Source organism: Thermobia domestica, chromosome 12 (genome assembly GCF_964235325.1).
Source record: "Thermobia domestica chromosome 12, izTheDome1.hap1.1, whole genome shotgun sequence".
NCBI lineage: Eukaryota > Metazoa > Arthropoda > Insecta > Zygentoma > Lepismatidae > Thermobia > Thermobia domestica.
Genome location: NC_137465.1, coordinates 118,051,931 through 118,077,054, shown reverse-complemented (window position 1 = coordinate 118,077,054; position 25,124 = coordinate 118,051,931). Strand labels below are relative to the sequence as shown.

Here is a 25,124-nt window from a genome sequence, read left to right as displayed (position 1 = left end):
TGAGGAACTGTGCCAATATATTTTAACTGCATGATTATGAATGTTATGTCTTAGTTTAAATTCATATAATGTATATTTAATGTGGTGACCATATGTTGTTCCTTAGTGACTAGAAACTTCTTTCGCAGACAAGGAAAAATCATTGCAAAGTACTAATAAGTTTAATATATATTAAGGATTTTCAAAACCACTCAATTATTTTCTCTTTTGACACTAAAAGTATCATTTTTTTTATAAATTAACTTTTTGAACTGTACGTACTTCGTCAAACTAAGTTATAAAATGTGATACTAGTCTAATTGTTTTCAAAGAAAATGTAGTTAGAATTAGGTGAAAGAGTTCTTAAGTTTCAGCAGTAGTTTAACTCCAGTAATTTTAATAGATATAGTTACGTGACATATAATACAATTACAGTCAAGTAGAATGTATGAAAAAAAATATATATATATATATCTCAAATTAATATGAGCATAGTTTTAAATTAAAATTAAGCGTTCTGCCGCTACACCTCACACAAGCAACAAGCTTTATTGGGTGATGTAATTCAATGTTTTGGCTCCAAACGCCAACACTTTTGGATTTATTATCTTAAGGTTAAATCTTTGAAAGCAAGAATTACGTGCTCTCACCTGCAATCGAACCCAGAACTATGCATTTCACAAAGACATGCACGCTAAGACTACCAGGAAGAGCAAATCAAATTAAAAAAAAAAAAAAAACTGGTTTATATTATTCAGCACTTGGCACAATATTTCGCTCTACTTAGTGGGACTTCCTCAGGCATATACACTAGGATTTTGTATTCACAGTTACCGTACAGGTGATTTATTATTAACTAAGTTCCGTAAGTAGTATTCATATTCTTTTGATGATGTCCCAATAAGAGAGACGAAGCTTTCTGTTGAGTACAAGCATTACGAATATAAGACAGTAATTTCCAATGATTTGGAAGAAAGAATAGTTAACAAATAAAATATCAAAAGTGAAAGAGAGTTGTGAGCGCGATTATGAAATCCATAGGTTTCAGATTAGTTTGCACTATCGGCTATCCTCACTATAATTTTCGTACATTAATAATGACATAACAGAACGGTTATACATAAATTTAGCGCAACTATTCCTTTATAATATAACAAATAATTCGATTCACAGTTGTTATCTAGCATCTCCTTGTTTGTGAGGATTGAACTGTTAAATTGCAAACTCCATTAATACGGAGGCTTGGTGGCTCAATGGTAGAGCGCTTACCTCAAGTACGTGGGGTCTCTGGTTTGATACCGGACAGGGTAAGTGTGTAGTGGCCAACATCGTGTCTGTTAGTTTTCTCGGGGTACTCCCGTTTCCTCTCACATTTTCACCCGTTTCCCTTAGTCTAAAGGGCATAATTATGGGATGTTAAATTGACATTTGCAAACTTCATTAATTAAAGTTATTTTAATGTGCTGTAAGCTTTCTTCCAAATCGTTAGTGTAAAATTCAACCAAGCCACATTATTTTTCTGGTGATTTAAAGATGAAGATTGTATAATGCATCTTTTACTTTATTGCTACTGAAAATGATATATTCCTTTTATAATTTAATTCTCTAAACGAGACCTTACTAAAGACAGTGAAATCCAATATCTGTTCAGTCAGAAATATTCCTGGTGATTCAAGTTCTAATTAGTTTATCTTAGCTGGTTATAAACTCTCTTTGGTCTTGAATCTAGAATCTTATTCTCTGTGATGTTTGTTGGAGTTAAGATGACGGTAAGTAAATTAGTTTGCTCGTGTTGTGGATGTCAGTCACTGAATCCCTCAATGTTTGTTATAACTTACTTTCAGATTGCACTAACAAACTAACAATGTTTGTGTCATTTTACTATTATGCGTTTGAGGCTTTGAAATATGTATTAGGCTTGTTGATAATTTGGAAATAAATACTGTAATATTGTAGATATTTATAGTTTGGAGTATCCCACTGTATAAATAGTTTAGTCGGTTGAAATTTTAGGTATTTGTCATTTTAGTGTATTTGCTTGAAACCACAGTGTTACTGTCAGTATCAGCAGGAAGTCGTCTAACTGCATCGCTTTTAAATAGATACACGATCCATTTTCCTTCCAATTTCGTAATAATTAAATTAATAATACTTTTCGTACGAGAGAAATATCTTTCAAATATAATTCTTGTTTCAAGACTCCAAGTTTTAATGTAGGTATGAATTGAACTTCTCGATAATTTAAGAGAATATAAAGGTGGAGAAAAATACGTCGATTGCTAATAAATAAACACTTATCGAAAGACATTTCATACTCAAATAATTCGCATGTGCTACATCATGTTAATTTGAATAAAGTAACTACTGTAAAAAAAATTCCATGCATCAAGCAATAGAAAACATGTTCAACTATGCCTGAATACCTTACTTGCTTTTCGGATATAAAGATTTCATATGAGTGAAAGCAGAACACTTTTTCAAAAGAAGATGTTGTGTAATAATTTTAGAACAAGATTGCATAATAGTTAAAGAAATGTTGGAAATTTTGCATGTAATATCAAACGCAGGCATTCTAAATAAACTTTAAACTTCAACATTCTATTTGAACTTGGAATTAATGATTCTTATACGCTTCTAAAAAGCTTCATTCATATGTTTTACATGTTCGTCAATGGGACTGAATCATTCGATGTAACGTACTTGAAAGTATTCATAGTTGATAACCAATCAAACTATGCTAACAATCTAATTAATTAGGTGAATGAAACAGAGATAATATCATACTCCTAATCAGCTATCCTTTGTCATACTTCGCAGGCGAACTAAACATACTAGAGTCCATCCTTCTCATTGTATCCAACAATTTTGCCAATGAAACATATGAAGTTATAGAATCATTTTTCAAAAGAATAGAGTTATATATTGAAAGATTTAGTAGCCGAACGATTTTCACGTATTTGAGCATTGTATTAATGACAAAATGAATGAAACTAAAATTTAGCACTACATCTTTGTCTTGTGGGATTCATTTTGACTATACAGAAGATAAATATATCTACTTCATGCTTAACTCTACTTCACTTTAGATTTCAAATTACTTTTACTAATAAACAGTAATTCTGATAAAGTATTGTTGTGAATTATGGATAAATATATTAACGATCTTACTAACATAACTAACTGTTCCCACTAACCGTTTTCTCTTCCTCTCAGGGAGCAGGATGCACTGCTCTTTTGGTGGCAGTTGTGTCACGGAAGTTAGAACTTACACGCGCAGAAAAGCATGTGCACAACTTCATGATGGATACTCAACTAACAAAAAGGGTAAGACATAATATATAGGTATTGTATTCTTTAAAATAACATATTGTATTTCCTTACAATATACTGTACATTTATCTGTTTATTATATTTGTTGTTTTCTTTTTTTATTTTATTTTGATAAAACATACCAATGGCTCCCATAGGGTAATGGGACAATGGCACTTGTGGTAGCAGTACTGTTAAACAAAGTTACTCTTAGCCCTGCAGAAAAACGAGTTCATGTACTGATGATGGAAAGACAATTAGATAGACGGGTAAGGTATATTATTCAATTTTCAAGAATGAACGTCTACAACCTAACACGAGGATTATAATTACTAACGTAGCTACTAATTAAGACTTAATGTAGATTATACTTTTACCTTATGTCAACACATGTATTGGCTTTACACAAAGAGTAATATTTGAAACAGAATATATTAGCCGAAGTAGTACGTACAAAAAAGTAGATTATAGCAAAGTAATGAAAATTTTCACTACAATTGTCTTATGCTTTATTGCTAGAATAACTTTTCTCAACGGAACATAGTTACATCTGTAAGCAAATACTTGATTGCACAATTTCTATATGTATATTAATTTAACTAGAGATTGATATAAAACTTTCGTAAAAATGTATATTTTAAAAGAACTTCACTGTAGTTGTTGTAGATAATAGTGTAAATATAAACGCAGCGGGATTATTCTACGTCTTCAAACATAAGCCTTTCTCTAGTACTTAAAGATTCCTGACAAATAAAATTAAAACACAGTTAATGTTAGAAACTAACAGTACAACTACCTCCACTACAAGCGGTTCATTACAGTTTCTTGCAACACATTTAAGCACATGTATACACTTTTAATCACATTCAAAGTTTCACTTTTAAATGTTTCTGTTGATATTTTATATTTATTAAATATATACAAAATATTGGAACTATATTTCAATAAAGTATAGAAAAACCTTATTTACATCAACTGTACCTTAATGTGAGCAAACTGCTTAAATTGATTTAATACTGAACATATAGAATAATTTCTAAAAGCTTTTAATTTCTTGGAAATCATTGAAGCTTATAGGGCTATTAACTATTGTTGCATACCAGCGGAATAAAATAACGAATGTATTTTTCTAAAATATTGTAACAAAAAACAATTCTAAAGTTTTTAAAATCATAGTAAATATATTTAAATATATAATTTGAAGTTAAATATTATTTGCCTACTTCACGTTGAAACTGCATTTTTAAACAAAATTAATCGGGATTTATCACTACATAGCATATTTACGAAACCGAAACTACCGATAAAACAAAACTAGCATATTCGATTAAACTAATGATCATAAAGATTAATATATTCCGGTATTTGAAACTAATGTATGCAACACAATTTTCCAATAAAATAACTGATAAAGCTTTTAGTGTAGTGTTTATACCTTGAGTAACAACAAAATCAAGATTTTCTTTTTAAGTACTTATAACACCAAAGCATAATGAAGTATTAAAATAAATTTTTAAAAAATACAAGCCAAAAAATTAAATCTAAAATTCGTTGCTAGTTTGCTTGATGCCCCTGGCACAAGGCTGCAATTTTCTAAGCCTAAAATATGGTTTGTTTTTATAAAACACGTGAAAGAAGTTGAAAAGTGATTCACAATTATGTGAAAAAATTTCAAGTGAAGGTTGAAAGTATACCTTTCGCATATTATTTTACTGTATTTTTGCAATATAGATATATAATTTTTGTCAAAATTCAAGGTGTCTATTATCTTCGTGATTTACCTTTATAATTCACTTTCATTCGATAATTCACTATTGTTTACGTAATAATTCTGAAATTTTGATAGTTTACAAATTAATTTGTATATTTCTGTGTTTATTTTAGAAGTTTTGGGTTTCCATACATAAACCACTAAGATACACACTTTTTTTTGAAACATGTATATAGGTTTTATCTACTAATATTCTATAGCGGAACTAATTTCAAATAGTACATAATGTAGTTTTCTACTTGTTGTTATGCTATGTATAATGTATTTTGTCCCTCTATTGGTTACCAATCAATAAGTTTGGAAAATCGAACACATGAGCTGAATAATCTGGCGTATTTCCTTTTTGAAAAATATAAAAAGAACGAAACGCCGGAACCTCAGTAATAACCACTGGTCTGACAGTAACCAACGTTATTGATAAATCAATGTTTGGAGTTCAAACATCACTCGAAACATGTTTCATTGTGGATGCACCAGTGGGAATTATCATTTTACCGAGGACAAGTGCGGAAGGGTAGGGGCAAAGGGAGTAATTCTGTGCAGGCAAACTACATTTCTGAAAGAAAGAAAACAGAAAAATGTGCTGTGATTACAGCGGTTGAAAGATTTATATTATTATTGCCAGGGTCACAGGAAATGAAATCTGGTCAACTAAAAAAGGTTGGACGTGTGTTAATGGGTGTGAAGTTTCGCTTTATATATAGTGAATCTATGACTAGAGATATTGAACAGAGGGTGGCCCAATATATATATAGCCAAAATTCCCAAGTTTGTGATTTAAATGTTTAATACTTCTAAAGATATATTGATGAATACAAATTTGTCATTTACATGTCAAATTTAACATGATACTCAATTTTGCAGTATAATAGTTTATACTTATTTTTGAAATTTATTATTTCAACTCTTGGCAACTTTTATTTACTGTTCACGATACTGCTTATTGCCTCACGATACTAGGTCAACACCAAAACTTCTTTACTTCACTGAGAATCGAAACTGGGTACATGAACTAACTATATCAAAACACATAGCATGTTCTTCCTCTGATAAAAAGCTATCGATTTATTTAAGTTTTGAAATCTTTAGTATTTTTACGAAAATGAAGAAGAGGGAATTATATATGAATTTTGCAAGTTGTCTTCGGCAAATGTTATTATTATTAAACAGGTTCATATCTCATTATTTTAACAATAAGGCATAAGTAGACTTAATGTCTTATCAAAATACTCTCTATTTTTTTCTCCTAAAATATTGACTTGTAAAGTTTTAAGATTATCTTTTAACTTTTGTTTTAATTAAAAACTGTGAAAATACACTGAAGAATTTAACCTACACTCTTGAAAGTCAATGGAAATAAGTATTTGTAAACGTAATTTTTCATTTGTTTATTTATTGAACTATTGCAAACATTGAGAAATATACGTTGTAGACGCCATTGTTCAAGTTGTCCAAAGGTCGAAATATTTATTGCAAAGAAGGAAAGGAAAATAGAGAATAATGATTATTTACTGCCATTGTAAAGTTTTTGAAAAGACAGCCTTATCAGATGAAGTGACTGTGTGAACTGTGGATGTCGTCTGCAGCTGGGTTGCTATGGTAACGTCTCGTCTAATCGCGTATGATCGAAGCTTTGTAAACAAACTTTGAGTATCGTCACAACGTCCTTTTAGAACTTCTATTTTAAAGAATATTTTTCATAATTATAAGATTATTTTTCTCTTTACTTTAGAGAAATACCTTCATGATTTTCAGAGGTATTATGTCAGCCTAAGAAAAATGGCGTTCCTGCTACCTGTTTAAATTTTCAAATACCTGTAGAAGCTTATTACATGTATTAAAGCTGACACTATATTGATTAGTGGTCTTACATGCAAGTTTGTACATGCACAAAGAGCGTGACAGAATGAGATACAATTTCATATAATGGAACTTTTTCCGTAAAAATAAAATCTATCAAGAAAAAATAATTAAAATAATTACTCAGCAGGATATTCATACGATGAACATTACTGATTTTTTTTTTCCTTTTTCAGAAGATGATGATTAAGAGAATTTGTATGTAAAATCATACGGAAATGTAGAAAACAGAGATGGAATTTTTTCCTAATTCTAACTTCCACCCTCAATCCAATATTCTTACTTTGTCTTCAGTCTTACTTAATGCCCTCAATCGGCCTCACCCTCAAATTGTTTCCTTCGTCGTACAAATTGAAGAGAGGATGCATGAGAATTGCTCCAGCCCTCATATAGGCAAATCGAATGAAGGTGCCCAAACTTTGGAATAAAATAACTTAATGTTTTTTAAAAAAAAATCATAAAAATGTTCAAATATGGAAATACAACCAAAAGCATTACTACTCTTAGTCGCTTAATATTCTTATTTAAGAAATTAAGAATAATCTGCAAGGTTTAAGTGTTATTATTTGATTCAAAATTGCAGTAAAAAGTGCTTTTTATAAATACGTTTCGTATGATCATTGGTCGTATGTAGCTAGAAATAAGATCATGGAACACCCATAACATCTTTTTTTTTTTTTTTTTTTTTTTTTTTTTTTTTTTTTTTTTTTTTTTTTTTACAATTGTACGGATAACCGCAACCCCGATTTTATTTTTTGTCATATTTTGCCAAGAATTAATATGGAACATGATGTAACGCTTTCTGGTGCCATTTTTATTTTATTTATTTATTTATTTATTTATTATTATTATTATTATTATTATTATTATTATTATTATTATTATTATTATTATTATTATTATTATTATTATTATTATTATTATTATTATTCGTATATGTGAAGTTCAAGAAACGAAAAATAAGCAGCTGGACATAGAATTGGACCAAGGTCTCCAGCTTTAACTACAATACTACAGTATCCAGTCTGATTCCTGACCAGCCACGCTTTCACTTTTGAGCAGTACTGTAGCTAGCGGAGTGCAAACAGAACGCATGCTCTGAAGTTGTGATTAGAGGGGCTTCAATTCCACTATTTCAAGCCGATAATAAGCAATGAATTTAATGTTTTCTTATTTTTAAACTAAAATTTATGTACAAAATTATTCTTAAAAGTTTTGAAACCCATGGTGAATGCAATATATATTTTTATGTCTTAAATCATTTTCATTAATTTAATTTACATTAAAATAATTACAAAACAATATTACATTAGTTTTATTTAAATTGTAATTTACAGTACAATAGTATAACTAAATCACACTTCTCTTAGCAAACCTTGGGGGAAAGGGAAAAACAAATTTCGTGTTTGTTCCAGGTGACACAAACCCAAGTTACGCCCACTCTTGAGGTCATGCTTAATCATTCACATCACATGAAATTCCGTTGTGATTGGATAGCCCAGTGTCTTTGTTAATAAACACCTAAATTGTTTAATTAAGTGTCATATAATAAATGGTTCAACAGCCATTTTTTCTCATAGCATATCTTCTGTTCTTCATAAGTACACTTTGCTTTATACTATTTAGTTTAAACCTGTGATTGAAATTGTTCATTTCACATCCGCATGAGTGCTATAAGAAACTAAACCAATAGTGATATCTTATATTGGGGATCAGAACCTTAAAATAATCATTCATAAAGACAATTCTGACAATTGTGAGTATCTGATTGTATTCAATTTTCAAAAAACATGATCTTGACTTTATTAAACTGATCATAAGATGGAATTGATAAAATATCATATTGATGTTGGAGATAGGCATACACACACATAAACAATATTTTAAGGAAATCGGGTTGGAAGAAGTGGATAAGATAGTGACCGGGAAAATATATAAAACACACAGATAAATAATGAGAGAAAGTTGAAAAAAAAACTTCAATTAGATAGATTTCTCTGTCCCTACCGGCAGACGAACCCGGGACCGCTCGCACTAAAAACGAGTAAAATCGATCTAAAAAAATATATGGAGCAAGAATATATATATAATAAAGGAATGAACTTAGAAAATTTGTACATTTATTGATAATATCTGTAATAGAAGCATATAAAGTACAAGATATTGTTAAAAATGATGATCATTAAGACTTCTAATTAATGTAAATGTGAATACTATCGTGCTAACCTATTCTACTCCGAGAAAAAAAAAATATACATAATTATAGAATTAGGATTTAAATTTGTGGGCTTCCAGTATCTATGTCAATATTAGCCCGTCACGTATGAGGATAGACTTACTTCCGCGATTACACTACTCGGGGAATTGGAGAGACAAGGAAGAATGGAGAAGGAAGGAAGCGGCCTGAGACCATTATGTTAGGTACCATCCCAGCATTCGCCTAGTGTGAATGATGAAAACCCGGGAAAGTCTCTTAGGATGTCGGGCCTGAAAAAAAGTTTTTACATTTTTCCCACCGAGTGTCCCCACCGGCAGTCGAACCCGGGACCGCTCGCACTAAAATCGAGAGGGTTAGCAAAGATGCGAATGATATATTATATTAGAAAAGCTGTAACATGTGATATTAACAAACAAAAAACGAAAATTTTAATTATTTTCAACCTGCTTTCGCAACTAAAATTAAGCAGGAAAACAAAATATTATTGCAAGCCAAAATCATGCGGGTGGAAAAACCTTTCAAGGCTCGCTTTAGTGATGAAGTAAAATAATAATAATAATAATAATAATAATAATAATAATAATAATAATAATAATAATAATAATAATAATAATAATAAATTCAGCGTTTTATGAAAAACAAACAAGTCCAAGACCAGGCAGAAACGAATTAGTAGAATTTAAAACAAATCAAATGTCAGATTTTAAATTAGAATTCAGTTTACAGAGGTCAGTCTTAATTTTCTGAATTTGTGTTGCCTGCAAAGATTTTAGAAAGCGAGAATGACTAACTCCAGTACATCGAGATGTCTGTAAGCAAAATGTGTACTCCCCTACATGGAATCTGTAAATTGATGTACTCTTGTCATTGAAATCCTCTATTATTGGACCAGATCTGCCAAGCACACAACACAAATTTACTCTTAGTGAAAGGTTGTTCAACTACACATTTTAATATAACAATAACGGCATTCAGCAAGAAAATGTGAGTCATAATAATATCTCGTGTAAATATTTAGGTTATTTTGTACTATACGATACGGATGTAAATCTTGGCGTCTGTATAATAAATTATGTAAATTTGGTTCTGGGAATATGTTTTTTCCTTATTAATTTGTATATTCAAGCTTATACAAATATAGTAAATGCATAGTAAATGCATATTTCTCTGTCTATTTGTAAATTCAGATTAATTAACCAATACAGGAGAATATTATAAAAAGAATATTATAAATAAAAGTTCCTTTCTTTTCAGAATTGAAAAGAATATCTTAACATATTGAGCCTAATTTACTAGGAATTAATCAGAATATAATGTACAAACATTATCACTTCACCCTTTTGTATATTTGTACGAAATATTGTTTTGTGAATTTTTTTTCTTCTCTCTAACAAGATTTTTGTAGCTATAAAATCACTAACATGCTACCAGAACTATAAAAACCACTAATTCTTTGATACATGTATAGAGATACAAAATTAAACAATGAAAGTCCTCTATTAGATTCCAAAAGAAGGATGAGGTTTCTTCTGAAAATATTAACTTCTACGTATTTAATTACCTAGTATACCGAATTGAAATGATTCTAACATTAAAATAGACACCTAGTTACAAAGACTAATGATGCATGGCATGTATTTTGAAAAAAAAATAAATAAATAAAAATGAAAAATATAACTGTGTGGTAGTATTGCGTAACATGCTTAATTTCTTATATTAATAAGAAAAGTTACGAAAATTACTTTATTTTGTAACATGTTTTTAAAAAAACGTTGCGTGATTATACTGTGATTATATCCATACTGTGAAATCATTCCTTAACGTCTTCAATCGTAAATTTTGTACAGGTATTACAAATATTTTTATTTTTCCTTATTGCATATTTTAAACTTCTAAACAATTAAAACATTTTCTTTTTCTCTTTCTTTTTTCTTGTCTAATAAGTAGCCGTAAAACGCTTTTATAAGTGCTTGAAAATCATAAATAAATAATTTAAAGTACTATTAGTTACGATTCTAGTAAGTTTCCAGTCACGCTAATGCTTAGTTCAGAATGAAAAATAAAAGGTTCAAAAAGTCCTATATTTTCGATACAACGATAATTATGTTTCCAAGAATAATAAAAATGACTCCCAAATAGCCAGGCAGTCCTTTCGGACCCCAGAGGTTGTTTAAATGTTCAAATAAGTTGTTAAGGAGTAAGTTCAGTTTAATGTAGTAGATTTATGACGTACAGGCGAAAGCACCAGGCGTTCTCTTTTATTATTCTTTCTTTCTTTCTTACAGGGGGAGCAGGGTAAAGTATTTTACTCAAATGAATCACCAATTTTCATTCGAGAATGTCGTATTGATTACATATAACAAGGAGTTTTGTGATTTGATATTTTAATTTTCTATCTCACTCATCTATCATAATAGCTATGATATATTATTCCCAAGATATATATAATGATATAGGATGTTCTTTCTCTGACTTGAGTAATCCTTTTCTCACTAATAATATGAGGTAGTAATAGTGAGTCAGTTTACTCTTTGCAATACAAAAAACACATAGTTTTCCTAGTTAAAAGTTAATAGAAAGTATTCTAGTATTTTTGTATTTCTTTATGCTAACATCTAAAGCATTAAATAAATAAATCATTTGGTGCACTAATGATACATTGATAATAAAGACAGTCAGTTACTTTAAAACGTCTGTTAAAATAAAACACGAATGGTACACCATAAATTTAATTTATTTAATTACAGATATCTCTGTGAAAATCGTGTACAATATATCTAAAGCACTGTTTTACGATCTATCTTCTATTAGAGATAATTATAAAACTATAATCTTACAATATGTTATTATAGCTGTGATAATTGATTGAAGTAAGTTTTGTTTAATTTAGAAGTGGAATATTAAAATAAATAAAGTAATGAACATACCTGCCTCACAAATTATGTACTAAAGAGCAACAATGTTATTCGTGTTGGAAAAGCTGGAGTTTTCTTTTGGTCCATGGTACCGAGAACGAAATAGCTGGCTGTCATCTACGTAATTCCTGTTGTCACTCTATAAATGCTGATTACTTACACTTACTTGTTGTGGCAGATTCACTCGGATTTGTCAGTGTTCATTAATGCATTAATCATTTTTGAGAATACGAACAAATCAGAGTGAATTTGCCACAGCATGTAAGTGTGTAAGTAATCAACATTTTTAAAACGACAACAAGAAAGTAGGTGACAGCCAAGTTACTTCGTTCTGAAGGTATCTTAGACCAGAAGAAGGCTTCAGATTCTCTTACAGGAGCTGAAATCATTGTCCTTTAATACAAGTAACTTATTCATCAGGTACGGATAATAACTGTATTTATATATACCAGTAAAAGAGTGTAATACAACATGGAAACCTTAACATATTAGAATATTATTAGTTATATTTGTTCTGTTTCTTTTTTTCAGCTGAAAAACGCTGCTGCGAACGTGCTGCGAGAAACATGGCTAATCTACAAACATACGAAGTTGGTTAAAAGAGTCAATCCGGGTAGAGTGAGAACACATCAAAGGAAGTTCTTGTTAGCTATTTATTCGTAAGTATCAGTCTCAAAATGTGTAATTAATACTAACTTAAGAATAGTGTCTACTACTAACTAAATTAAAAGTAAGCTCATTATAAAATACAATAGCAATTCTCTTCTACTAGTTTCGTTTTGAATTCGAAATGTATTGAAAATTTAGGAATTAATATAAGAAAATAATTTTTCAAAATGCACACTTCATTATTAATCTTAGAACGTATAGATAATATTTCATTTCAAAAACAAATCGTACAAAAGATTTTCAAGATTTGCGACGGATTTTTAACTATAAACACAGGGTGTCCGAGACGAAACGCACAAATTTGAAATAACTGTAACACAATATATATTCGATACATAAAGAAGATTCATACAGCAATTCATTCACAAAGTATTGAAGCATTTTGTTTGTGCAATTACGCTATTTCTACATAAGCCCCATGAGTGGCATGGAGAATGTCTAATCGATATTCGATTTCTTTCCAGATACCCTTAGCGTTTGTGGCGTAACTGCCTCACTTTTCAGCGCTAATCGTCTCACGAAGCTGCTCCAGAGTTGTCACTTTGTTAGAATACAACCTGTCCTTAACATCTATCTACAGGAAGAAATCCAGGGGAGTAATGTCAGGCGACTGAGGTGGCCATGAAATTGAGACAGTTACGCCACAGATGCTAAATGGTACCTGGAGAGAAATCGAGTATCAATTAAACATCCTCTGTGTCACTCATGGGGCTTATGTAGAAATAGCGTGATTGCACAAACAAAACTTTCAAACTTTGTGTATCCATTGCTGTATGAATCTTCTTTATGTATTGAACACATGTTGTATTACAGACATTTCAAATTAGGGTGTTTCGTCTCGGACATCCTTTAGTAAAATTACATTTCAATTATCAAAGTACGAGGAAAATTATTAGATAAACAACTGTCTACTACTGATACTTTATGTAGCAACCTTAACCAGAGGATGACGATAATATTTTTGAATAAAAATATTAACATTCCACATTTACCTACATGCAAATGAATTCTTAATTTAGGCTTTGGCCTATCTACATCTTACTGATTTATACATAAAACTGATTCACATTCAATAATTGGCATCAGTGGTATATCAAAATATATTTCTCGTATAAACTCTTCATTGTAAAGAACATAATTTAAACTTATAATGAGGCTGAGGTAGCTTAGTGGTAGAGCGTTCAGCTCCGGTGCATGAGGTCCTTGGTTTGATCTCATCTCACGCCAAGTGAGCTTTGTGGTAGACAAACACTGTGTGCGTGGATTTTCTCGAGGTACTCCTTTTTCTCCCACTTTCTTCATTCTACCATTTCATTCATTTCTCATCATCATCATTTCTTTTAACCTACACTGCATAACTGTGGGACGTAAAACTAAAATATTTCAATATTTCATTTCATTTTTTAAGCTTATAACACACAACAAAATATACATTTATGCTAATTTCCAACATAATCTTTGTGCTAATTTCCAGAACGTAAGCACAAATAGATCTTAGTTTTTTTTTATAACGACAAAGTCTTTTTCTAATCATCACATCACTTGTTGCCAAACCTTTTCTGTTACTAATCACAATAATCATTTCATCTCTCCAACCTGTCAACTAAGTAACTGCCGAAACATAAATACTTAGAGTAATAGTGGTAAGGTAAGAAGGTAAGATATATATATATATATATATATATATATATATATATATAATCAATATAGGATTTTCACACTTCTCAAACTAAAAAGCTAGATTAATAGCTAGACTAAAGTTCTATTCCCAACAAATTTTATATTTAATGTGTGACGTGACAATTTCTGCTTGCAAAATTTCATGATTTTTAAGGCTTTGCAAACTTTAAATTTATTATTCCTTTAAAATTCTATGTGTTGTTAGTTTTGCTATTTTAATTCACAAATTATTCTACTTATTAATGATTTCAAATCTGAAATTGTACATTTTGTTGTGTATCCTTTTATAGTTGTTTTAATACATCGTTCAAATAGACGAATCTTTGAAAATTTAAGGGGGCCGCGGTGGCTCAGTGGTAGAGCGTTCACCTCTGGTGCTTGGGGTCCCGGGTTCGATCCCAGCCCCCGCCAAGTGAACTTTGTGGTGGACAAACACCGTGTGCGTTGGTTTTCTCGGGGTTCTCCCGTTTCCTCCCACTTTCTTCATTCCACCATTTTATTCATTACTCATCATCACCGTCTCCTTTAGCCTAACCGGCATAACCGTGGGACGTAAAAGTCAAAGATTTCATTTCATTTTTTTCTTTTTTTTTTTTTTTTTTTTGAAAATTTAAATTTATGACAAATTTCTACTTATTTTTCATTTATTTTAAATAAACTCCTGGCCAAAAAGAAACAATTCACCTCCATGTTTTTCAAATTTGTTCTTGTGAACTTCCTCTTGAAAATTTAGTTTAACACACTTTTTTGGTAGTTAAGCTATAAAACTCTCGGGCCAACATTGTTTATACGATCAACTGGGTATCTGCAGTCAAAAATCAAAAGGAAAATTCGTTACTTTCGAAAGATAAAATTTTGTATATATATATATATATATATATATATATATATATATATACAGGGTGACCGCATGACTATGTTACAAAATTTAAGGGATGATTCCTGACACGGAAACAAGAAAAAAAGTTCAAATAAACTTTTGTCCAACGTACATAATTTCGGAGCTACAAGGTGTCGAAAGCGTGGGAAAATGACATTCAAAGCTCTATAGCTCGACTATGGTGAATGATAGAGCTAATGCGGCATGGTCACGTCAAAGACACCGAAGCTGCTGTATTCAAAAATGCTTAGATCGAGATCGTGCAATTCGTGCACAAGGGATTCCCCAAAGGAGCGTAGGGATTCCCGGATAATCTGTCAAGAAAGATGGGTCGAAAAGGATACGGATGAATAGCTGTCCCAACTGCTAGCAATAATGCGTCTGTACTAAGTCGATATCTCGCATAAGCACAAAATGGCGAACAGTTTTATACGTGCCATGCGTGGTTGCATAACGCGCACTAAATAAGAGTGGGAAACATGAAAGGAAAATGTGAATAATTTGGTACAAATGGCAAATACATGATATTATGCTGTCCTATCATTGTACAGACGCTTTTAATAAAAGGTAATAGTCATGAAACGTACTAAAATGCTGTACAAACATCACACTAACATTGTTTTCTTCCATGTAGTTTTGTCATTGAAAGCAAGTAAAACGAAAGAGAAAAACCGGGGGATATGGATGCTTTCTTCCAGGCAGAAATCTTATTTTATTTGATGATACGAGCCGAGGATACTTTTTACGAGAGGGAGATATTTCCGCCATCCCATGCTAATGTGACCACTGTCAGAGAACAACAGTAAAATATCCGTTTCTTATCATTAGCCGTAATGTGCGTTACCCGAACATTGAAAAAGAACAAGGAAAAACAATTTATCAGGACGTTTGTTTTAGTCGCTGCTTCCGATGTTTTGCAGGACTGATTCCGAGATGTCTAGAATGCTTAACATGTCGTCATATTGTTATCGTTTAGAAGATATTTTGTTTTCACAGACGGTGTTATCACCTGAAGTACGCCACAGTTTGCAGGTTCGATCACAAGCATTTGTTCTTCCTTCTGTCGTAGAAAACAATCGAAGGTAAGGAAAGAATAAGACAACCCTACTAGAAGGCATTGTGGAAGGTGGAAGGTCATTCTTCATGTGGTTTGTTCGTAGCGTACGAGTTCCTTAGTGCATTTTGTGGTTTGCTTGTTCGAATGTGAGATCAAATGGAGTATTCGATAGCAGAACTTGCGGACATGATATTTGTATACGGTCAAGCAAATGTCAACAGTCGAGAAGCTGATAGGTTATATCGACTGAAGTATTCACAAAGAAGACATCCAACCCATACTATGTTTGCCAGACTTTTTCAACGCTTACGAAACACGGGGAATTTACAACCTCAACACTACGACCAAGGAAGACGAAGAACCACGAGGTCTCCGGACTTTGAAGAACAAGTGCTTGATAGTTTCGCCCAAGACCCAACAGTAAGTACCCGGAAAGTAGCACGTGAAAGGGGAGTAGCACAAGATACTGTTTGGAAAGTAGTACACGAGCAACAGTTACACCCCTATCATCCGCAGAGGGTTCAGGCCTTACGTTCAACTGACTTTCAACCTCGCGTTCGGTTTTGTGAGTGGTTTCTCCAACGCTCTGTAATTGATCCGCAGTTTGCTTCCTACGTGCTTTTCACCGACGAAGCTTGTTTTACGAAAGACGGGATATTTAATAGCCACAATAGTCATGTATGGGCAGACGAAAATCCTTATGCAATTGTGAAAAGGGGCCACCAAGACCGATTCGCCATAAATATGTGGGCGGGTATTATCAGTGATCAGATAATAGGTCCATATTTACTACCACCACGATTAACTGCACCAGTGTATACGAGATTCCTGCGAGACATACTCCCAGAGTTATTAGAGGATGTCCCTCTCGGTGTTCGTCAACGGATGTGGTTTCAACATGATGGCGCCCCATCCCACTTTTCAGCTAGTGCTCGAGAGTATTTGAATCAAACGTTTCGTGACAGATGGATTGGAAGAGGCGGTCCTTGTAATTGACCTGCACATTCCTCAGATTTGCCTCCACTTGATTTTTTCTTGTGGGGTCATGTCAAAACACTTGTCTATGAAACGCCTATAGACAACGCAGAAGAACCATTAGCACGAATACTCGCTGCCTGTGATACTATAAGAACAGCTCCTGGGTTATTACAGCAGATACGTCAGAACTTACTGCGACGCTGTAACGCCTGTGTTGAAGTAGAGGGACGTCATGTCCATCACCTATTGTAGGATAATTGGGAGATTTGTCTCGTTTACAGGTAATTGATGATGTTCTTGGATGCATTCAATCCTGCTGTAAAATGTTGATTGAAGACGACATTTCCATTCTTGTGACTTTTGTTTTTAGGAAACAACCTCTTTTGCATTATGGTTGTTTCGCTCAGTTTTGTTTATTTGTTTTCAATGACAACAATACATGGAAGAAAGACTTTAATAGTGTGATCCTTTTACAACATTTTAGTACGTTTCATGACCATATGTATCATGTATTTACCATTTGTACCAAATTATTCACATTTTCCTTTCATGTTTCCCATTCTTATTTAGTGCGCGTTATGCAACCACGCATGGCACGTATAAAACTGTTCGCCATTTTGTGCTTATGCGAGATATCGACTTAGTACAGACGCATTATTGCTAGCAGTTGGGACAGCTATTCATCCGTATCCTTTTCGACCCATCTTTCTTGACAGATTATCCGGGAATCCCTACGCTCCTTTGGAGAATCCCTTGTGCACGAATTGCACGATCTCGATCTAAGCATTTTTGAATACAGCAGCTTCGGTGTCTTTGACGTGACCATGCCGCATTAGCTCTATCATTCACCATAGTCGAGCTATAGAGCTTTGAATGTCATTTTCCCACGCTTTCGGCACCTTGTAGCTCCGAAATTATGTACGTTGGACAAAAGTTTATTTGAACTTTTTTTCTTGTTTCCGTGTCAGGAATCATCCCTTAAATTTTGTAACATAGTCACGCGGTCACCCTGTATATATATATATATATATATATATATATATATATATATATATATATATATATATAAAAGAAGCGTTCGAAAAGAAACGAGCCGAAGGCTGTAATGTGCACACCGGCGATAAAATGGTAATATTGTGTGTGCTACAAATAGGCGTTCCGACAAGAGCGCGGAAGTTTACAACCCGCCGCTAGAGGGTCACGTGTACAAGCCACGTGACATAAAGTCAGCAGAAGCAGACTCAATTCGTCCAACGCGGTCAGTCGTGTTGTGAGCAATGCAATAGTGAAATGGAGGCGTCAAATGAAGAGCAAAGAGGTGTTGTTTGCTTTCTGACGTCGGTAGGAGTAGGGGGAACAGACATTCATCGAAGAATGTCACTAGTGTACGGTGAACACTGCTTGTCCCTTGCAAGGGTCAATGCACTAGCAAGAGTGGCACAAGCCCTTCAGGGAAGGACGGATGTCGTTAGTCGATGATCCACGGTCTGGAAAACCACACCGCACTACCGATGATAACGTCCAGCTGATTGATGCACTCGTTACCCAGGACCGCAGAGTTACAGTGAAAGCCGTAACCACCGAGGACAACTTGAGTGTCGGAAGTGTGCACGTTATCATTACGGAAAGACTGAATTGGCACAAAGTGTGCCCGCAATGGGTGCTCCAGTCTTCGACCACAACAGGAAGGAAGCATGTCGAATGGCTCACTGTCTTGATCATCTGCAGCGCTATACCAGGGAAGGGAATGAGTTTCTGGCACGAATGGTGGTTGGAGATGAGTCTTGGTGTCATCACTTCAAACCAGAATCGAAACGACAAAGTCTCCAGTGGAAGCATCCAGAGTCACCACCAAAAAAAAATCCAAGGCCATCCACACAAGTGCAGGAAAGGTTATGCTGACGTTATTCCTTTACCAAGACGGCCCCCTTCTGATAGACTTCCTGCAGCACGGAACAACAGTGAATGCCCAGTGTTACGCGCAAACATTGACCAACTTTCTCCAAGCGATCAAATCGTAACGACCACGCAACCTCACTCGTGGGGTCATTTTGCTCCCTGACAATGCCCTACCTCATAGGGTCAACACAGTCAGGGCAATCATGCAGAAATTTAAGTGAGAGGTTCTCGATCACCCTCCATACAGTTCAGACCTTTCTCCCTGCGATTACTCCAGTTTTGGTCCCCTTAAAAGGCTCTGAGGGGCAAACGATTCACCTCGGACGACGATATCCAGCAGTACGTTCGGAACTGGTTTGCAACGCAGCCCAGGGAATTCTACGAGACAGCCATTCATCGCCTTGTATCACAAGTGTCTCAACAGGCAAGGTCAATACTTCTAACATACAGTTAAGAGTTTTTATTCCTCGGTCTCCAGCTCGTTTCTTTTTGGACGCTCCTTATCTCGGAAACGAGATCAAGTGAAATAATTTCCTGTGCCCGATATGTAGGTGCATCTATTACCTGTAAGTTCGAAAAAATTTCATTACTCAACACTTAGTAATTTTCTTGTTATTTAGCCGAAAGTGAGACATCATTATCTCTGAATTGCTGCGGTGTATTATCAATCTGGAAAAACTTTTAGAAAGATCTTAAAATGACTTTTTCAAGCAAACTGTTTCGATTTGTTTTGAAAGATAAACAATGACAAATATGACATTATGATTTTCTCTGCTATGCGCCCTTCGCTATTGCAGTTTATACAGAGTGCTACGTTGCCGCATTTTCCTGGCGTGTAACTCTCAGCTCGACGGGTATTTAAACTTGTCACGTACACTGTCCGGCACTTTTTAGAGGTATTTTTAAAATTGCATATCTCCACATTTTTAACCAATTTCTTAGTAATTAACAGGATGTGCAGTAAAAGCACCAATTGTTTAAAATTAAGAAAATAAACTGTTTACTTTGTTTGGATTTGCATGTGATGGTCCTCGAAAATTCGTTGCTTTTTTTTTTATATACTTACTTACTTAGTTACTTACTGCACGCAGTACAAAATATACTTGCACAGAAACAAATACATTCACAAAGTTTATGATATGATACAATCTTAGTTGTTATGTGACATTGAGTTTACACTTCACAGAAAATCTGTTTTCAGATCTAGAAGTCAAAGTAATTCTCTTTAGTGTTGTACATTTCGAAGCGCTTTTCCACGTAAAGTCCAACTTCATATATCAAACAATAAAAGCTAATATTTTATTAAAAACTTCCTTTCCCCTTGCGGACGCTACGCACTATGCATCTCCTTTGTCTTACTCTATTAGGATTTGCTGATATTGAGGGAGTACTGGATGGGTAACTGGATGGCCCCATGCTACCAGCCTTCATAAACCGGCTGAAGACTGTGATAGTCCCTGTACTTCAATGCATCCTGAGTGCAGCAGTTTTTCTGCTACTTTCGCATAAGAAGTTCGAAGTGCGATATGTTTTCCTTTCTTTCTGTACAGTATGTGAGAATTGACATGTGATAAGTCAAAACAGCGGAAAAAACAGCTTCTTCCACCATTTGACAGACATACTGATAGCTCTTGCGAAGTTGATTTGTAAAAATCGCGTAAAGCTGGCTTCCTTACGAAGCACATTGAATAAGCACATGTGTAAAATTTTTCTTGTTTTCAATTGAAGTAACACGTTTTCACTTAGAAAACAAAGATTTTTGTTTTAGTAATTTTTCTTTTTTCAATCTGCTGTTTTGCATATTGATTCATTTCTTTTTCTACTATTCCCGGTGGCAGCTCATGTGGTTTGGATTCCACGTTATTCAGTAGGTCCACGTTTCATATAGCCTCGCTGCTGAACAGGACGTTAAAATCAACTCTTTTTTTTTTTTTTACTATAAAACTTCATCAGTAAAAACAGCTGAAATACTTTATGAAACACTCTGTAGATTGCCCAACATTTTGATTATTTCCCGGAACAATACTAAACAGGGTTTTACATTTTTGGAGGGAATTTTATCACTCCAAGCTACATCAAAACTTGCCTTCAAATAGGAACGACGCGTTTTTTTCTTTCCCGTCACAACCTCAGGTTCACCTAAAACAGAGTTACTATCTTGTTCACTCCCGGATACGCCACTGAGCACAGAATAATTAATGTCATTACTATTCATTACTATCTAACTCATAACCGTCTGAGTCGGAATCATTCATCAGTTCTGCATTTTCATTATCGCTCAAAAGTTTACCACTTCCTTCTGTAATACCGCCACTCGTAGAAGGAATGTCCAAGTTTTTTTTTTTTTTTAATAAAAAAGCACGAGAAACGCTCAGGGAAATATATGAGCACATATGACGTGAGTGCGTGTGTAAGTTTTTGACGCCTACGAATCTAAGGGAAGTGTTGGAAACGTAATCAGTGCGACGTGATTAGAGGCAAAAACAGTCCTCGTCACCTACACATTGCATAGTTTTCTTTCGTGGAAGAAAACAAAGGACCTGTCATTTTCTATTACATTGGGCAGAGGAATTAATCGCACAACTTGGGTGAACGCGTGATTGCCAAGGGTGAAAGCGTAATTTATTTTTCCCTTTAACATGTTCGTCATGTTCGTAAGCTGGAAAGTGTGTATACTGATAGATTTTGAGGTAGAAATGTAGTCATTGTTAATAAGTGTCCAGGAAGATAGCAGAAGCTGTGATGAATCAACAACTGACGAAAGTGAATTAGTTAAATAGATGAAGAGATGAGTTTTTGGGTGTGTTAGTGTTACTTCGACGTTTTATTTCGATTACATTGAGATACGTATGCATTGTTATGATTTTTAAGATGTTGTGAAAGGTTATGACATTCTAAATACTTTTTCCTATTACGTTCTTATGATTATGAAGTAGACTTCGCGCTGCAAGCTTCCTGAACGCGGCAACACTGCACAACAGAGTTGCCACACTTCCAGTTACTGTATTTTGTTTCTTCATATAAGCGCGGGGAATTTAAAGGCTGGACTGCAACATGGCTCTCCGCTTAACGCACAGAATATGTTGGAATAGACATTTTTTTTAAATAAATACCCTACCAACTAAACTCTTTTAGGGAACACTAGAGTTCCAAATTTTCGAACTGTATTTTGTAAAGGAGATCAGAGCGTCATACATTTATTTTTATTACACAAAAAGTATCACTTGATTAAAATTGAACTTTTCACAACTTAAAGTTAATGGATGCATTTACATATTGTACGCAGGAAATTATTTCACGTGATCTCTTTTCCGAAATATAGTTCTATAAACATTGATTTTCCAAAAAAAAAAAAAAAGTACTATAAAATGCGTACTTTTTCATTAATTTTTTTTCTCACTACACACTACAAAGAAAATGTTTATGTTTTAAGTATTGAAAAGACAACATTCTAACAATTCCTACAATTATACATTCCATACAATATAAGTTTTGAGTGAACGTTACGGCAGCACCGCAAAGTCAGGGGCCTATCTTTATGAAATAGATAGTAGATATACTTTTTAATATCTGCTTTTTAAATAGATTTGATTTCTCATGAGACTCTCAAAATATTATTGAACTCAATTACTTTAACTGGAAAGATGTTACTACTTTAACTTGAAAGATGAATCGTAATTCCAGATGAACACAAAGCACAGCTCAACACAATCTAACATATTGTGGATGACAAATATATTGACATTTGGAAATAATTACAAGAGAATGCAAGCTGTCAGCAAGATAATTATTAGTAACTAAACCTATAATATTATGTTGCAACAAACAATGCAACTCTCACATTAACATAGAAAACATTCTTTCATGATTCGGACAAAAGATTAAAATTACACTAAGATACTCTTAGATAAATAGTACAAGGGTTACATGAAATAATATAAAACTTCTAATAGCTGCGTTCAGTGTTGTACCTTCATATTCGTATTTCATATAACTAAGCAACAAAAGAATACTTGTTCTCTGAACGCAAATTATATAAAATATTGATTAATTACTACTTTTGAGTCTTCAATTTATGTATTTAAAAAATGACTATTTAGGTGAGTTACCAGTCTACTGAATTGCAAAGGTAATATGTATAATACGGGTTAATGATGAATTAAAGACCTTGATAAGTAGAATCTCTGACTAAACTAGTGAAATGATTAGATGCAATAACTGGGTAAATTATTTGGAAGTTCCTAATGTGTGGTACTGGAACATCTGCTAGATGATATCCTGTAAGTCATATCATAAAATTTAACCACAAGAATTGAGATCATAATTGTACGGTGTTCATTTTATACTACTTCCAGTGAACGTTTAATCGTTTACACCAATGAATTATTATGCACGTGTTTGATAAACCGTACAAAGATGTCAGCAGTATGGCAAACGTTCCTGCTATTCATGCATAGATCAATAGTTTCTTACCTTTGACGATGAAATGTTATGAATCCAAAGTTATTCTATAGTTATTGCATGACGCTTTGCTTGTTACAGACCTTACAATAGTATTAATCCTGCTGACACACCAATTGTGCTTTTGTAGAATATCGGGATGTTAAGATAAACGCCTTCCTCATGAAGCACCGTGACAGAATTGTACAAGCCTCTCACATAGGCTTGAAACTCGAATCCTTACTTTGAATGTGATACTAAAACATTTATCGATTGCTGGATAACTCACAATAGTATTTCACTTCCTAATCTGTTAATGTCTTATCTTGTTCATAGGTATATTTCACTTACAAATCTTTAGCTTAAAAATATTTTTTTCTTTCCTTCTAGTTTAAGGAAAGTAAAAATGGACCAACGAAAGCTGATGGACAATGCAAACACCATCACCGATATGGCTAAGGTAATGTTTTGTATTTTAATTAATTATCTGTATTCTTTGTTTAATTTTTTCTTTTCTTTTTTCTATAGTATGCTACGAAAGTAAGAATTTTTGTTAAAACAGAGGATAGAGAAACGCATGGTATCAATAAAGTCTCATCTTATAAATAATGAAGATGAAGCAGTCATTAAAAACAATGATGATGATTCAGTCTATACCACTAAAAAAATTAAAAAAAAATAATCCTTACGAAGCAAATAACGATGACGAAATGTCTTTCTTCTTTTTCCAACGACTTTCTTGATAATTTAAAACAAAAGACCTAGCCTTTTCTTTTCTTTCTTCTAATAGTCTAATGAGCAATTTTGTTTTACAAGAAACCTTTCATCCAAACACACTATTTACTTCCCTTTTTTAAGCATAATTTTGATTTACTCTTGCACTATAGAGGCTGTCGAGTGGGAAGAAGACTCTACTAGGAAAAGGTTTCTTCGGAAGTCAACTGGTGTTAATGGCTTGTGTGTGATGTTGGATGAAGTCAATGTGAAATCTCTTGAAGTAGTTTGAGTAGGGTTAAAAGAAGTGCATTAGACTTCTTTTCTTTTGCGTGGACAGATCATTTTTCTTCAGTTGCTATGGCAACGTGGCGCCATGGCCCAATAAAATTAGGAAAGTATCGTCCACGCTTTTGACCTGACAGCATCAAATGACCTTAAAGACGACGTCATATGTTAGATACGATCTGAAGGACAGTTGTTGCGATCTACAAATCTAGTTTTGTTTTCTTCTGTGAAACAGAAAGCAAGTTATATAATGGCTTGGTCATCCAAACCTGTCTGTCCATTTCTTTTTATTTTCTAGAGATGTTCCAGTAATTACGTTCTGTATATCAAAGAACGAATTAACTGTCAGAGTTTCGTGACAAGCCTGTGCGTTACAGCTGAAGCTTTCTTTTTTGTAGAGATCTTCAAGCTTTAGAACACATAAACGACATATTCATTGCCGTCAATAATTTATTTTGTAAATTAAT

At 33.4% G+C, this 25,124-nt stretch overlaps 1 protein-coding gene across 3 annotated transcripts in view; it reads left to right on the top strand.

Annotated features, from left to right (window-relative positions):
* SK (small conductance calcium-activated potassium channel) overlaps positions 1–25,124 on the top strand; it is a 1,328,561-nt gene that overhangs the window by 1,284,440 nt on the left and 18,997 nt on the right. For all 3 annotated transcript variants that reach the window (XM_081734014.1, XM_081734013.1, XM_081734016.1), the window contains 3 exons: positions 3,193–3,303; positions 12,584–12,711; positions 24,046–24,115. In XM_081734014.1, the coding sequence (XP_081590140.1) occupies positions 3,193–3,303; positions 12,584–12,711; positions 24,046–24,115 (309 nt within the window). The remainder of the gene's footprint in view (positions 1–3,192; positions 3,304–12,583; positions 12,712–24,045; positions 24,116–25,124) is intronic.